Genomic DNA, 14,023 nt, shown 5'->3' on the forward strand with positions numbered 1-14,023 from the left:
ACCGAATTCCGAATTTAACCTCCGAAACCGTACAGAGTGCGTCCTTGTCTCTTGAGGGCGTACACGACGTCCATGGCGGTGACGGTCTTCCTCTTAGCGTGCTCGGTGTAGGTGACGGCGTCGCGGATGACGTTCTCCAGGAAGACCTTGAGCACGCCTCGGGTCTCCTCGTAGATGAGGCCCGAGATTCGCTTGACTCCGCCGCGGCGAGCCAGGCGGCGGATGGCGGGCTTGGTGATGCCCTGGATGTTGTCGCGGAGGACTTTGCGGTGACGCTTGGCGCCGCCTTTCCCCAAACCTTTACCTCCCTTTCCTCGACCGGACATTCTGTCTGCTGCAAGAGCTGCAATGACAGACAGCCCAGGGCGGGCTCTTTTATAACAAGACTGCGGACCTGAAGGAGAACAGTTGACCCAATTCCCCATCACGTCACCAAACACAATTCAACCTTTGTTAGTAGCCACACTAACACGAATGTGTCACGTTATTATTGTCTTTCTATATTCTAAATAAACATTTCATGTAGAAATCATATAGTTTTATGGGGCTTATTGATTCAGTGTCCTTGATTTACTTTGCTAATGCAAGACAACAGTAAACAGAGTTTGCGAACACAGAATGCTTAATCGCACGAATCACTTGTATATAAACAACACACAGCATGCTATGATGGTGAAATTGAACATGATGGTGAAATTGAACACGTTTGGTACTTCCAGAGTAACATTTTTTTTTTACATGCGAAAATTTTAAACAAGACTTTTGGGGGTTTTTTTTAGACTTTGGATGCTCGCAGTGACTTTCTGAAGCAGCACGGATGAATGGTGTGAGAACAAAGCAAATTCAGATGGACAATTTTACTGAAAACTAATACTGCGGTTCATAACATTTGTAAATTGGGTTGTAGTGTCGAAAATCGGTGATTCGGGAAAAAAAGTACTTGTACTACTGATGGTACGCGGGCTCACTTGAGGACCGTGAAAGAATCAAGTACGGTTTAGTTGTACAGTATTTAACTTCTTAGCATTTGGAAAAACTGCAAACGTTTATCCATGTGGATTGGTTTTTATTTCTACTTTGGTGTGCAATACATTTTAATTGACTCATCATTTAAGTACATGTTTGTAGTTTTCTATATTTCTTTAGGCAGAGGTTATGCAACTGCAATGTTTTGTTTTGCAACAGTACTGCATTTTGGTCATGAAAGTTCTACTTTTGAGGTCGATGAATTTTTTTAGATGTTACTTTGTGTCAGTAGTGGCCAACATGGTTTTCTTTGGAGACCTCTTCTTTTATAACAAACTTGCTCATTGAGAACATCGCGCTAGCAAAACAACTTTCAGTATTACTCATTTTATTGTGCAGTACTACGGATAAGGAATAGTACTCTTCTCGGACAAAGTGTGTGGCTCTTAAAAGAGCCGTTTTTGGGGTTGCGGTGGTTCTAAAATTACTTTGTTTTGCCGGCTTTCTCGGTCTTCTTGGGTAGCAGCACGGCCTGAATGTTGGGCAGAACTCCACCCTGGGCGATGGTGACCCCACCGAGAAGCTTGTTGAGCTCCTCGTCGTTGCGGACGGCCAGCTGCAGGTGACGAGGGATGATTCTGGTCTTCTTGTTGTCGCGGGCGGCGTTGCCGGCCAGCTCCAGAATCTCGGCAGTCAGGTACTCGAGCACGGCCGCCAAGTAGACGGGGGCGCCGGCACCGATGCGCTGAGCGTAGTTGCCTTTGCGAAGCAGTCTGTGGACACGACCCACCGGGAACTGAAGTCCGGCCCGGGATGAGCGAGTCTTGGCCTTTGCTCGCGCCTTACCGCCGGTTTTGCCTCTACCTGACATATTTAATGCGAGCAATACAAAACTCAGTTGATAACCGCAACAAGCACGCAGTAGGGTCCTTATACACTCTCTTGCTACTCAGTGATTGGTCGGTTGTTGCGGGGAAACAGTTGTCCAATCAGAATAAAAAGCTATAATCGCTGCTGCTCTCCTTTCTGTAAACTTGATTTCTTTTTGGGGGGGGGGGGCTATTTAAATAATTACCTGTAAAGCCATGCAACAAATGCAATCATAGAATAGAAACGTTTACATTTTATTTTATTTTTTAATATGCAATCAGATCGACTTGCATGGCACTTTGCAGAGTATAGCATGTACTTTACAGTAAATATCATGCATTTATAAATTTCATTTCCTAGCACTGTTTAGAAACAAAGATGTGTTGTCAGCACATCTTGTCTTTTATGAATATTAAAACAAATGGGCCTTTCGCGTTAGATAATTATTTGACTTATAGTTTATTTCAGTTTCAGGCTATTAGACCGTTCCCTTAAAAAGTCAGCAATGCGTGTGTGTGTGAGAGTGTGTGTGTGTGTGTGTGTGTGTGTGCTTGATTACGTTTTCACATTGTTTTAGGATTTGTGATGCACAGAACGTTTCAAACTTGGCTTTTGTTGTTGTCCCATCACTTTGTGTAATAATAAATTGAAAACATGACCTGCACCAGGTATGAAGATAAAGTTGCATTATGAAAGCTAGTGCAACAAAAACAAAAGGGGGGGGGGGGGGGGGGGGGGAACTGTCAAGATTGTTGAAAAAAATTTGAAAATCTAAGCTCAATACACGAAGAGGAGGAATGAGCAGTTTAGCGCCAAGTGCGTTGGCTCTGAAAAGAGCCGTTGTGGTTTGGTTCGGAGGCACTCAAGCCCGTTCTCCGCGGATCCTGCGGGCCAGCTGGATGTCCTTGGGCATGATGGTGACCCGCTTGGCGTGGATGGCGCACAGGTTGGTGTCCTCGAACAGGCCGACCAGGTAAGCCTCACTGGACTCCTGCAGAGCCATGACGGCCGAGCTCTGGAAGCGCAGGTCGGTCTTGAAGTCCTGAGCGATCTCCCTGACCAGGCGCTGGAAGGGCAGCTTGCGGATGAGCAGCTCGGTGGATTTCTGGTAACGGCGGATCTCGCGGAGGGCCACGGTGCCGGGTCTGTAGCGGTGAGGCTTCTTGACGCCGCCGGTGGCCGGGGCGCTCTTGCGGGCGGCCTTGGTGGCCAGCTGCTTCCTGGGGGCTTTGCCGCCGGTCGACTTGCGGGCCGTCTGCTTGGTTCTCGCCATTTTCGCCGCAAACTAGTGAACGCAAAGTGGGCGGGCGGCGGACTTTATGCCGGCGACGCAGCGCCCATTGGTGCGTTTGGGAAGAGCCCGCGCGAAAGCCGCTCAATCATTGGACGACGTGAATTTGAATTAGCCCAATCACCACCGAGCACAACTGACCACTGGCTCCGGAAGCTGACGGAATGGAGGAAACTATTTGACATACAGTCAGTAGTTCGTGATTTATGAAGTTGTACTTGTTGAAAAACATGACAGTGTCCATTTCTTTTTAATGGCGCATTTTCAGAGCCCGTTTGTAGACTAGTAATCGAAGCAGTAGAGAAAACGGACGGATTAGCTATAAATAATATGAAAATATTAAGATTGTATCTCAAGATTTTATAGATAATGGGTTATGGTTTTACTAACCATCATAACGCCAGCTATGTGTTAAATATAGTTGGGAGTATGTATTTAATAAACGTCGTGTAAATGCTTGTGACGCAACTTGCTGCCATCTACTGGTGTAAGGATGTACTGCAGGCAACCAAGTTGTTTTTCTTGTTCTTTTGACCATATAACAAATTATGTAGCAGGATTTGCTTTTTACCGCAGATGTGGTGGCTCTTAAAAGAGCCTTTTGTGTGTCTGTGTGGGGAAGTTTTGAATTACTTCTTCTTGGGTGCGGCGGCCCTCTTGACCGTCCTGGGCTTGGCGACCTTCTTGGCAGCGGGGGACTTCTTGGAGGCTTTAGCGGGCTTCTTCACCTTTTTGGGCGTCGCGGTCTTGGGGGACTTCTTCGTGGCCTTCTTGGCCGCGGGCTTCTTGCTCGTCATCACCTTCTGGGTAGCGACCTTCTTGTCTTTGTTGGAGCTCTTGTCAGCCTTTGCGGGCGCCTTCGGTTTGTTGTCCTCGTTCTTCTTGCTCATCTTGAAGGAGCCTGAAGCGCCGGTGCCTTTGATCTGAACAATGGCGCCCTTGACCACCATGCCCTTGATGACGGCCTTGAGACGAGCCCTGTTCTTCTCCACGTCGTAACCTTTTCCGGCCAGATATTTCTTGAGGGCGACCAGGGAGACGCCATTGCGGTCGTTGGACGCGGCCACTGCCTGGAGGATGAGCTCGCTGGCGCTGGGTCCGGCCGCTTTGGTGCCGGACGACGGCTTCTTCTTGGTACTGCTTTTTGCCGGAGCGGCTTGAGCAGGAGCGACTTCTGCCATTGCGACGTCTTGTTTGCTTGCTGCGTGGAAGGCGAGAGGCGGATACTTCAACGAGACGTGAGAACCGTGGCGACTCAAGCCGTGAGAACCGTGGCGACTCAAGCCGTGAGAACCGTGGCGACTCAAGCCGTGAGAACCGTGGCGACTCAAGCCGTGAGAACCGTGGCGACTCAAGCCGTGAAAACCGTGGCGACACAAGCCGTGAGAACCGTAGAGACTCAAGCCGTGAGAACCGTAGAGACTCAAGCCGTGAGAACCGTTCATTTGTTTTCTTCGCACACTTTAAACGGCGATAAAACACCCCGCGGTTTTAAAACTTCCACCCAAAACGACTTCAAATGATAGAAAACAAGTATCGCTCCGAATCGAAGTCGTTTGCAGCTTGGTGACTTGATACAGTTGGTTTGCAGGGCCTCCAGACGGCACGACTTTGCTCGCTAAAAAGGTGAAAATCGCTTACAGGGCAAAAGAAAGTTTGACACATGAGGAAAAAAGAAAAAAAAAGTGGGCCACTAAAATTTTATATGAACAATAATTCAAGTTTCGTTACACTCGTGATATCACTTTGTGTGTAAAACAATGTTACTAGTTCATATAACGCAAACACGAAAATAAAACTAATATAACTATGAGTAGAATGGAATAGGAGGAATGAAAATTAGAAGCAATTATGAATTTTAACAGAAATGCATGCGCAAAGCTACAAATGTTTTTTTTTTTATATTTGTGGACGAGATAGTGTTACAACTATGTTAGCCCATGTGTCTTCATTATCATCTTGGTTTCGAATAATAAAATATAATCACGTTCCGAGTCGATTCTGCTACCACATACTGTAATTGTACACAAAGGAGAAAGACAATGAGATTCGGTCATTTGAATAGTGGTAAGTTTTTTCCAGGACTGATAATTAGTAATCAAGGAGGCTGATATTCATTTGCAGTAAAAGGGAACATATATTGGAGTCAATTTTTTAAATACATTAAAACATTTAATTTCGTTTAAAATGCCTTTAAGCATGTTTATGAAACAACTTTTCAGATTAGTGGCCTGAGAGTGAAAAAAAATAACCAAGGCATGGTGAGAAAGGTTGCCAACTCCTCAGTAAGCAAAGTAGTTGTTTGACATCATATTTTTTACATAACTGATTTCAATGGACGCTGTAGGAGGGGGGGGGGAAGTACATTTACTGAATTAAATAGTTTTTCTTAAAAATTTGTCAAAATTTTGTTCTGCATTGTTCAATTTGATCAAAAAGACTGGGGTTGGTTGTGACCATTGTGACGTTCACGTACGAACGGAATTTATCGACTGGCTCATTTAACATTGAACGATGGAACTGGGACAGTTGCATTGGTGAACAAAAAATTAGATTAGTCATTAGTTGCTTTTGATGAAAACGAGTAACGCGCCAAGACAATATGGAAAGTCGCCAACACTATTAGAGAATCAGAATCAAGTAATAATGCAGAATGTCCACTTTAGAAAGAAAGTGGGTGGCTCTTAAAAGAGCCGTTGTTGTTGGACGAGACCGGATGGGCTCACTTGGAGCTGGTGTACTTGGTGACGGCCTTGGTACCCTCGGACACGGCGTGCTTGGCCAGCTCGCCGGGCAGCAGGAGGCGGACGGCGGTCTGGATCTCCCTGGACGTGATGGTGGAGCGCTTGTTGTAGTGAGCCAGGCGAGAAGCTTCAGAGGCGATGCGCTCGAAGATGTCGTTGACGAACGAGTTCATGATGCTCATGGCCTTGGACGAGATGCCTGTGTCCGGGTGGACCTGCTTAAGGACCTTGTACACGTAGATGGCGTAGCTCTCCTTCCTTCCCCTCCTTCTCTTGCCCTTGCCGGGCTTGCTGGCGGTCTTGGTGACCGCTTTTTTGGAGCCCTTCTTGGGCGCGGACTTGGCTGGCTCGGGCATGACGCCTTACGGTCGCTGCTCGGTGTAAGTGGACGCAAGCAGCGCCGGTGGTCTTATAAGGGGCTCGCATGCAAATAGCGCTGTGCCGGCGCCACTCTCCGATTGGCTGAAATCGCCCCACGCCACATTACCTTTGTGACGCTCTCAATACCACGTTCGACGTCTATATAGTTCTTTATTCTTTGATTTTAGCTACATGACGTCTTCTCCCCTCGTTAGTTATTGTAGTGTTGTTCGCAATTGTCCGCGTTCTTATTTTTTTTTTCCAATGATTATTCTACTCAAAATCACTCAAGTACAAATCGAACTAACACTCTTTTGTACATTCGTGTGTAACTGTGGTCTGTCTTCCATGTCGCGTCCACCAGAAACAATATTGTACGTCACGCCTTGTTGACCACACTGCAGCAGGCATATACGTTCCTATATTTGGTCTCCCAGGGCTTTTGTTTTATTCATTTTGGCCCCGTTTCTGTTCTACCGTGATTACACATTCTGACGCTCTTAGGAAACAACTATTAATCAGTATTATTATTGCATTATTTTATGGGAGGTAATTGGAGTGAAATTAGGCAATTGGTTTGTCTTATATTACTACAAAATAAAAATATCAATATATTAAAAGACCTATGTGTTGTATGCTTACGTTTTAAAAATACTATTTATCAAAATTGACATACAACTAATAACTGCTGCGCTGTGTTATTACAATTACTACAACAATGTATGATATTAGTTTGCTGCTTAGTTAAGCAGTCATATGTTCTTTCTTTCTTTCTTTCTTACTGGAAATTAAATCAGAATCAGAAACTGAAAAGCTATGATATAATATTTGCCATTTACTTAAGATCATTTTCAGTTTTTTTTTTTTTTTTTTTTTTTTTTTTAACTATTTCATAATCCCGACAGCAACCCGACAAAGCTGTTCAAATGTTGGAGGAAAATGTGCAATAGAATCAGAATCAGAATCAGAATCATCTTTATTTGCCAAGTATGTCCAAAACACACAAGGAATTTGTCTCCGGTAGTTGGAGCCGCTCTAGTACAACAGACAGTCAATTTACAGAAGACTTTGGAGACATAAAGACATTGACAAAAAACAACAACAAACAACAATTGTGCAAAAAGATGCAGAGTCCTCAGTTCGAATGGCTAATATCGCAATAGTCCGGTGCAATGACCATTGTGCAAAGGGCACTGAGACTTCAAGGAGTGTATGCGGTTTAAAGTGACGAGTACTGCGATAATCTGGGACAATGGTTGTGCAAATGTTACAGATACTCCTCAATCAGTGTGCAAATGGAGCAGATGCTACTCTGGCATGAGTGGCCACTATATGCAAATAGTGCAGCACGGCGAGACAACTACAGTGAGTGCACGAGTAATACATAATACAGAAATGTGACAACGAACTCAAGTCAAAAAATTGCCAGCTTGTTGTAATGGAATTGTAAGTTAGCTGTTCAAGAAGTTGATTGCAAGAGGGAAGAAGCTGTTGGAATGTCTACTAGTTCTAGTTTGCATTGATCGGTAGCGCCTACCTGAGGGAAGGAGCTGGAAGAGCTGGTGACCAGGGTGGGGAGGGTCCGAGAGGATTTTGCACGCCCTTGTCTTAGTTCTGGCAGCATGCAAGTCCTCAAGGGTGGGTAGGGGGGTACCGACAATCCTTTCAGCAGTTTTGATTGTCCGTTGCAGTCGGAGTTTGTCCTTTTTTGTAGCAGCACCAAACCAGACTGTGATGGAAGAACACAGGACTGATTCGATGACCGCTGTGTAGAACTGTCTCAGCAGCTCCGGTGGCAGGCCATGCTTTCTCAGAAGCCGCAGGAAGTACATCCTCTGCTGGGCCTTTTTGAGGACGGAGTTGATGTTGGTCGCCCACTTCAGGTCCTGGGAGATTGTAATTCCCAGGAACTTGAAGGTCTCGACGGTTGACACAAGGCAGCTGGACAGCGTGAGGGGCAGCTGTGGCGAAGGATGCCTCCTGAAGTCCACGATCATCTCTACAGTCTTGAGCGTGTTCAGCTCCAGGTTGTGTCGGCCGCACCACAGCTCCAGCCGCTCCGCTTCCTGTCGATATGCAGACTCGTCACCGTCCTTGATGAGGCCGATGACAGTGGTGTCATCTGCAAACTTCAGGAGTTTGACAGTCGGGTTCGCTGAGGTGCAGTCGTTCGTGTAGAGAGAGAAGAGCAGCGGAGAGAGGACACAACCTTGGGGCGCCCCAGTGCTGATGCTGCGTGTGGATGAGGTGGCCTCCCCCAGCCTGACCTGCTGTGTCCTGCCCGTCAGAAAGCTGTAAATCCACTGGCAGATGGCAGGTGAGACGCTGAGCTGGAGAAGCTTGGATGAAAGGAGTTCAGGGATGATGGTGTTGAACGCTGAGCTGAAGTCCACGAACAGGATCCTCGCGTAGGTCCCTGCACTGTCGAGGTGTTCTAGGATGAAGTGCAGTCCCATGTTGACTGCATCATCCGCAGATCTGTTCGCCTGGTAGGCAAACTGCAGGGGGTCCAGCAGGGGACCTGTGACACTCTTGAGGTGGTCCAGCACAAGACGTTCAAAGGACTTCATGACCACAGATGTCAAAGCGACAGGCCTGTAGTCATTCAGACCCGAGATTGCAGGTTTCTTGGGGACTGGGATGATGGTGGAGCGTTTGAAGCAGGATGGAACTTCGCACATTTCCAGTGATCTGTTGAAGATCTGAGTGAAGACTGGCGCGAGCTGGTCCGCGCAGACTTTGAGGCAGGATGGAGACACGTGGTCCGGGCCTGCCGCTTTGTTAATCTTTTGTTGTTTGAAGATGCGTCTCACATCCTGTTCATGGATGGTTAACGCAGAGGTCAGAGGTGTGATTGTGGTCGCGGGTGCGGCCGGGTTGGTGTGTGGTGTGTGGTCCAGCACCATCTGCTGGACAAGTGAGTAACTGCACTTGTTGGTTGTCTTTCAATCGTGACCCATTTCATCCTGCTGCTATGACCCTTTCATATTGAAAGTTGAAAGCATTTTCAAACCGTTTCAAAGCGTTTATTGTCATGACAAGGCAATGTCAAACAAGCACACAAAGGAGAAATAAACGCTAGCGCGGCCCAATGTGAAATCTATTTACGTACAGTAAATGTGCACCATCTGTTCTGTGCAAAGACGGCGAATGTGCGCGTTTGGCACAGACCTGGCACTGCCACTCTGTGTCCTTCCTGCATCTGCCACAAGTGTACTTATAGCAGTCTCCACAGCGTAAAGTGGCGTGATTACTTTTGCAGCCAAAGGTCACCTGACACGTGGCCGATTGTTGGCGAAGCGGCTGCTCTTTTTCCACCCTCGCCCTCTTTTCCTTGTATCGACTTCTTGCCAATGACACACTGAAAGACGACATTTTGAAGGAATGAAGCGAAACGGCGACGACGTTCGAAGCATCGGTCACGTGACACTGGTGTTTCGATACAGGCGCCGACACAGCGTTTCGAATCACTCCGCTTCACTAGTTCACATTGAACCCGCTTGTTCGGCAAAAGTTGCTGCAGTGGTTAAAAACATCACTCCGTCGCATGCGAGCTCTGGTCGGGAGCCTCCATATTTACGGCGTGCGTAAACGTGACGTCACTGCGCATAACGGTTTACATGAAGGAAACTGATTTCTGATCTGTTCGGCGAAAGGAATTTTCCACCCCTCCGAATGAGATTTTTAATATGGAGCAATTACATTCGGTTTTGGGCTTCTAAACTGATTATAATCGGAATCAAAGGCTCCATGTAAACTGTACTCGTGTTTTTGTTATGCGTTACTTGACCAATAAAGATGATTCTGATTCATAAGGCACATGCGTAGAGTTCACCCATTCACAAGCATGAATCAGAATCATCTTTATTTGCCAAGTATGTCCAAAAAACACAAGGAATTTGTCTCCGGTAGTTTGTCTCCTTGAGCCGTCACCTTGTCGTGGTGGAGGTTGTTTGTGTGTCCCAGTGATCCTAGGAGCTAAGTTGTCTGGGGCTTTATGCCCCTGGCAGGGTCACCCATGACAAACAGGTCCTAGGTGAGGGACCAGACAAAGCACGGCTCAAAGACCCCTAATGATGACGACAAACAATGGACTTCGTTTTCCCTTGCCCGGACGCGGGCCACCGGGGCCCCCCCACTGGAGCCAGGCCTGGTGGTGGGGCTCGAAGGCGAGCACCTGGTGGCCGGGCCTGCACCCATCGGGCCCGGCCGGGCAAAGCCCGAAAGGGTAACGTGGGTCCCCCTTCCTATGGGCTCACCACCTATGGGAGGGGCCATAGGGGTCGGGTGCAGTGTGAGCTGGACGGTGGCCGAAGGCGGGGACCTTGGCGATCCGATCCCCGGCTACAGAAGCTGGCTCTAGGGACGTGGAATGTCACCTCTCTGGCAGGGAAGGAGCCCGAGCTGGTTTGTGAGGTCGAGAAGTTCCGACTCGATATAGTCTGACTCGCCTCCACACACACCTTGGGCTCAGGTACCAGTCCTCTCGAGAGGGGTTGGACTCTCTTCCACTCTGGAGTTGCCCATGGTGAGAGGCGCCGAGCAGGTGTGGGTATACTTATTGCCCCCCGGCTCGGCGCCTGTACGAGAGGGTAGCCTCCCTCCGCCTTCGGGTGGGTCTGCTGGGAACGTCTGGCAGAATCCCGTCAGGAGTTTCAACTCCCACCTCCGACAGAACTTTGCTCATGTTCCGGGGGAGGCGGGGGACATCGAGTCCGAGTGGACCATGTTCCGCGCCTCCATTGCTGAGGCGGCCGACCGGAGCTGTGGCCGTAAGGTGGTCGGTGCCTGTCGTGGCGGAAATCCCCGAACCCGTTGGTGGACACCAACGGTGAGGGATGCCGTCAAGCTGAAGAAGGAGTCCTATCGGGCCTTTTTGGCCTGTGGGACTCCTGAGGCAGCTGATGGGTACCGGCTGGCCAAGCGGAATGCAGCTCTGGTGGTCGCTGAAGCAAAAACCCGGGCATGGGAGGAGTTCGGTGAGGCCATGGAGAAAGACTTCCGGACGGCTTCGAGGAAATTCTGGTCCACCATCCGACATCTCAGGAGAGGAAAGCAGTGCACCACCAACACTGTGTATAGTGGGGATGGGGCGCTGCTGACCTCGACTCGGGACGTTGTGAGTCGGTGGGGAGAATACTTCGAAGACCTCCTCAATTCCACCGACACGCCTTCCCATGGGGAAGCAGAGTGTGGGTTCTCCGAGGCGGGCTCTCCTATCTCTGGGTTTGAGGTCACCGAGGTAGTTAAAAAGCTCCTCGGTGGCAGGGCCCCGGGGGTGGATCAGATTCTCCCGGAGTTCCTAAAGGCTCTGGATGTTGTGGGGCTGTCCTGGTTGACACACCTCTGCAACATCGCGTGGACATCGGGGACAGTGCCTCTGGATTGGCAGACTGTGGTGGTGGTCCCCCTTTTTAAGAAGGGGGACCGGAGGGTGTGTTCCAACTACAGGGGGATCACAATGCTCAGCCTCCCTGGTAAGGTCTATTCAGGGGTGCTGGAGAGGAGGGTCCGTCGGGAAGTCGAATCTCAGATTCAGGAGGAGCAGTGTGGTTTTCGTCCTGGCCGTGGAACAGTGGACCAGCTCTACACCCTCGGCAGGGTCCTCGAGGGTGCATGGGAGTTCGCCCAACCAGTCTACATGTGTTTTGTGGACTTGGAGAAGGCGTTCGACCGTGTCCCTCGGGGAGTCCTGTGGAGAGTGCTTCGGGAGTACGGGGTACCGAACCCCCTGATACGGGCTGTTCGGTCCCTGTACGACCGCAGTCAGAGTTTGGTCCGCATATCCGGCAGTAAGTCGGACTCGTTCCCGGTGAGGGTTGGACTCCGCCAAGGCTGCCCTTTGTCGCCGATTCTGTTCATAACTTTTATGGACAGAATTTCTAGGCGCAGCCGAGGCGTAGAGGGGGTCCGGTTTGGTGGCCTCAGTATTGCATCTCTGCTTTTTGCAGATGATGTGGTTCTGTTGGCTTCATCAAGCCGGGACCTCCAACTCTCATTGGAGCAGTTCGCAGCCGACTCTGAAGCGGCTGGGATGAGAATCAGCACCTCCAAATCTGAGACCATGGTCCTCAGTCGGAAAAGGGTGGCATGCTTCTCCAGGTCGGGGATGAGATCCTGCCCCAAGTGGAGGAATTCAAGTATCTTGGGGTCTTGTTCACGAGTAAGGGAAGAATGGAACGGGAGATCGACAGGCGGATCGGTGCAGCGTCTGCAGTGATGCGGACTTTGTATCGGTCCGTTGTGGTAAAGAAAGAGCGAAGCTCTCAATTTACCGGTCGATCTTCGTTCCTACCCTCACCTATGGTCATGAGCTGTGGGTCGTGACCGAAAGACCAAGATCCCGGATACAAGCGGCCGAAATGAGTTTCCTCCGCGGGGTGTCCGGGCTCTCTCTTAGAGATAGGGTGAGAAGCTCGGTCATCCGGGAGGATCTCAGAGTAGAGCCGCTGCTCCTCCGCATTGAGAGGAGCCAGATGAGGTGGCTTGGGGCATCTGATACGGATGCCTCCCGGACGCCTCCCTGGTGAGGTGTTCCGGGCATGTCCCACCGGGAGGAGACCCCGGGGACGACCCAGGACACTCTGGAGAGACTACATCCTTCGGCTGGCCTGGGAACACCTCGGGATCCCCCCGGAAGAGCTGGATGAAGTGGCTGGGGAGAGGGAAGTCTGGGCGTCCCTGCTGAAGCTACTGCCCCCGCGACCCGACCCGGATAAGCAGTTGGGAATGGATGGATGGATGGATAGTTGGAGCTGCTCTAGTACAACAACAGTCAATTGACAGAACACTTTTGTGACATAAAGACATTGAGGGAAAAAAAAACAGTCACTGAGCAGTAAAGGGTTGCTAATTATTATTTTTCTTTAAATTTGTCAAATTTTTTCTGCATTGTTCATTTAGAATCAAATTTGATCCAAAGACTGACCATTGTGATGTTCACGTACGAACCGAATTTAACATTGAACTGTGGGACTGGGACAGAGCTGCATTGGTTAACTAGTTTTGTTGTCATTTTACATTTGTATCAGTTTCACACAGAGCAAGACAAAGAAAAATGCACAAAGGGGAAGAGCCGTGGAATCCTGCTGCTCATTGAGGCCATGAACTACAAAGCAATACGTGCCCCATCATCAATACATCCGAAAAAGCTGATTAGTCACTAGGTTGCTTTTGATGAAAACGAGTAAAACAGGATGGAAAGTCGCCAACACTATTAGAGAATAAGATTCAAGTAATGGAAAATGTTCACTCTAGAGAGAAAGTGGGTGGCTCTTAAAAGAGCCGTTGTTGTTGGACGCAACCGAATCGGCTCACTTGGAGCTGGTGTACTTGGTGACGGCCTTGGTGCCCTCGGACACGGCGTGCTTGGCCAGCTCGCCGGGTAGCAGGAGGCGGACTGCGGTCTGGATCTCCCTGGACGTGATGGTGGAGCGCTTGTTATAGTGAGCCAGGCGAGAAGCTTCGGAGGCGATGCGCTCGAAGATGTCGTTGACGAACGAGTTCATGATGCTCATGGCCTTGGACGAGATGCCAGTGTCGGGGTGGACCTGCTTGAGGACCTTGTACACGTAGATAGCGTAGCTCTCCTTCCTTCCCCGCCTTCTCTTGCCCTTGCCGGGCTTGCTGGCAGTCTTGGTGACCGCTTTCTTGGAACCCTTCTTGGGTGCTGGTTTCGCTGGCTCAGGCATAATGGCGATAGACAGCGAACCTTCAGTGGTAAATTTCAGTACGAGGGGAGAGCCAGCCTTTTATAACGCGCTCACGCAAATAAAGCTGTGCCATCGCGACT

At 49.3% G+C, this 14,023-nt stretch overlaps 5 protein-coding genes across 5 annotated transcripts; all 5 read right to left on the reverse strand.

The window, feature by feature from the left end:
* Positions 1–151: 151 nt before the first annotated feature.
* Positions 152–1,934, reverse strand: LOC133490111 (histone H2A-like). Its single transcript, XM_061799742.1, has 2 exons — positions 1,455–1,934; positions 152–343 (listed from the first exon to the last, which is right to left on the reverse strand). The coding sequence occupies exons 1-2, from the start codon at positions 1,835–1,837 to the stop codon at positions 301–303; spliced, it is 426 nt and encodes a 141-aa protein (XP_061655726.1). The 5' UTR covers positions 1,838–1,934; the 3' UTR covers positions 152–300.
* Positions 1,935–2,653: 719 nt separating this feature from the next.
* Positions 2,654–3,284, reverse strand: LOC133490113 (histone H3-like). The gene has a single exon (XM_061799745.1). It carries the CDS (start codon positions 3,107–3,109, stop codon positions 2,699–2,701), a length of 411 nt encoding a protein of 136 aa, XP_061655729.1. The 5' UTR covers positions 3,110–3,284; the 3' UTR covers positions 2,654–2,698.
* Positions 3,285–3,288: 4 nt separating this feature from the next.
* LOC133490110 (histone H1-like) lies at positions 3,289–4,308 on the reverse strand. The gene has a single exon (XM_061799741.1). It carries the CDS (start codon positions 4,306–4,308, stop codon positions 3,757–3,759), a length of 552 nt encoding a protein of 183 aa, XP_061655725.1. The 3' UTR covers positions 3,289–3,756.
* A 536-nt stretch (positions 4,309–4,844) lies between these two features.
* LOC133490118 (histone H2B-like) lies at positions 4,845–6,983 on the reverse strand. Its single transcript, XM_061799750.1, has one exon. The coding sequence runs from the start codon at positions 6,225–6,227 to the stop codon at positions 5,850–5,852; it is 378 nt and encodes a 125-aa protein (XP_061655734.1). The 5' UTR covers positions 6,228–6,983; the 3' UTR covers positions 4,845–5,849.
* Positions 6,984–12,175: 5,192 nt separating this feature from the next.
* Positions 12,176–13,942, reverse strand: LOC133490116 (histone H2B 1/2-like). The gene has a single exon (XM_061799748.1). It carries the CDS (start codon positions 13,920–13,922, stop codon positions 13,545–13,547), a length of 378 nt encoding a protein of 125 aa, XP_061655732.1. The 5' UTR covers positions 13,923–13,942; the 3' UTR covers positions 12,176–13,544.
* Between the last annotated feature and the right edge of the window lie 81 nt (positions 13,943–14,023).

This window comes from Phyllopteryx taeniolatus, chromosome 15 (genome assembly GCF_024500385.1).
Source record: "Phyllopteryx taeniolatus isolate TA_2022b chromosome 15, UOR_Ptae_1.2, whole genome shotgun sequence".
Classification (NCBI taxonomy): Eukaryota; Metazoa; Chordata; class Actinopteri; order Syngnathiformes; family Syngnathidae; genus Phyllopteryx; species Phyllopteryx taeniolatus.

Bases quoted from the DNA above. Each gene is read 5' to 3' on its own strand.
- LOC133490111 (XM_061799742.1), bottom strand. From the start codon at position 1,837: ATGTCAGGTAGAGGCAAAACCGGCGGTAAGGCGCGAGCAAAGGCCAAG. The intron at 344-1,454 runs GTAATTTTAGAA...CTGTCATTGCAG, and splicing joins GAGAAAGCCGGCAAAACAAA to CTCTTGCAGCAGACAGAATG.
- LOC133490113 (XM_061799745.1), bottom strand. From the start codon at position 3,109: ATGGCGAGAACCAAGCAGACGGCCCGCAAGTCGACCGGCGGCAAAGCC.
- LOC133490110 (XM_061799741.1), bottom strand. From the start codon at position 4,308: ATGGCAGAAGTCGCTCCTGCTCAAGCCGCTCCGGCAAAAAGCAGTACC.
- LOC133490118 (XM_061799750.1), bottom strand. From the start codon at position 6,227: ATGCCCGAGCCAGCCAAGTCCGCGCCCAAGAAGGGCTCCAAAAAAGCG.
- LOC133490116 (XM_061799748.1), bottom strand. From the start codon at position 13,922: ATGCCTGAGCCAGCGAAACCAGCACCCAAGAAGGGTTCCAAGAAAGCG.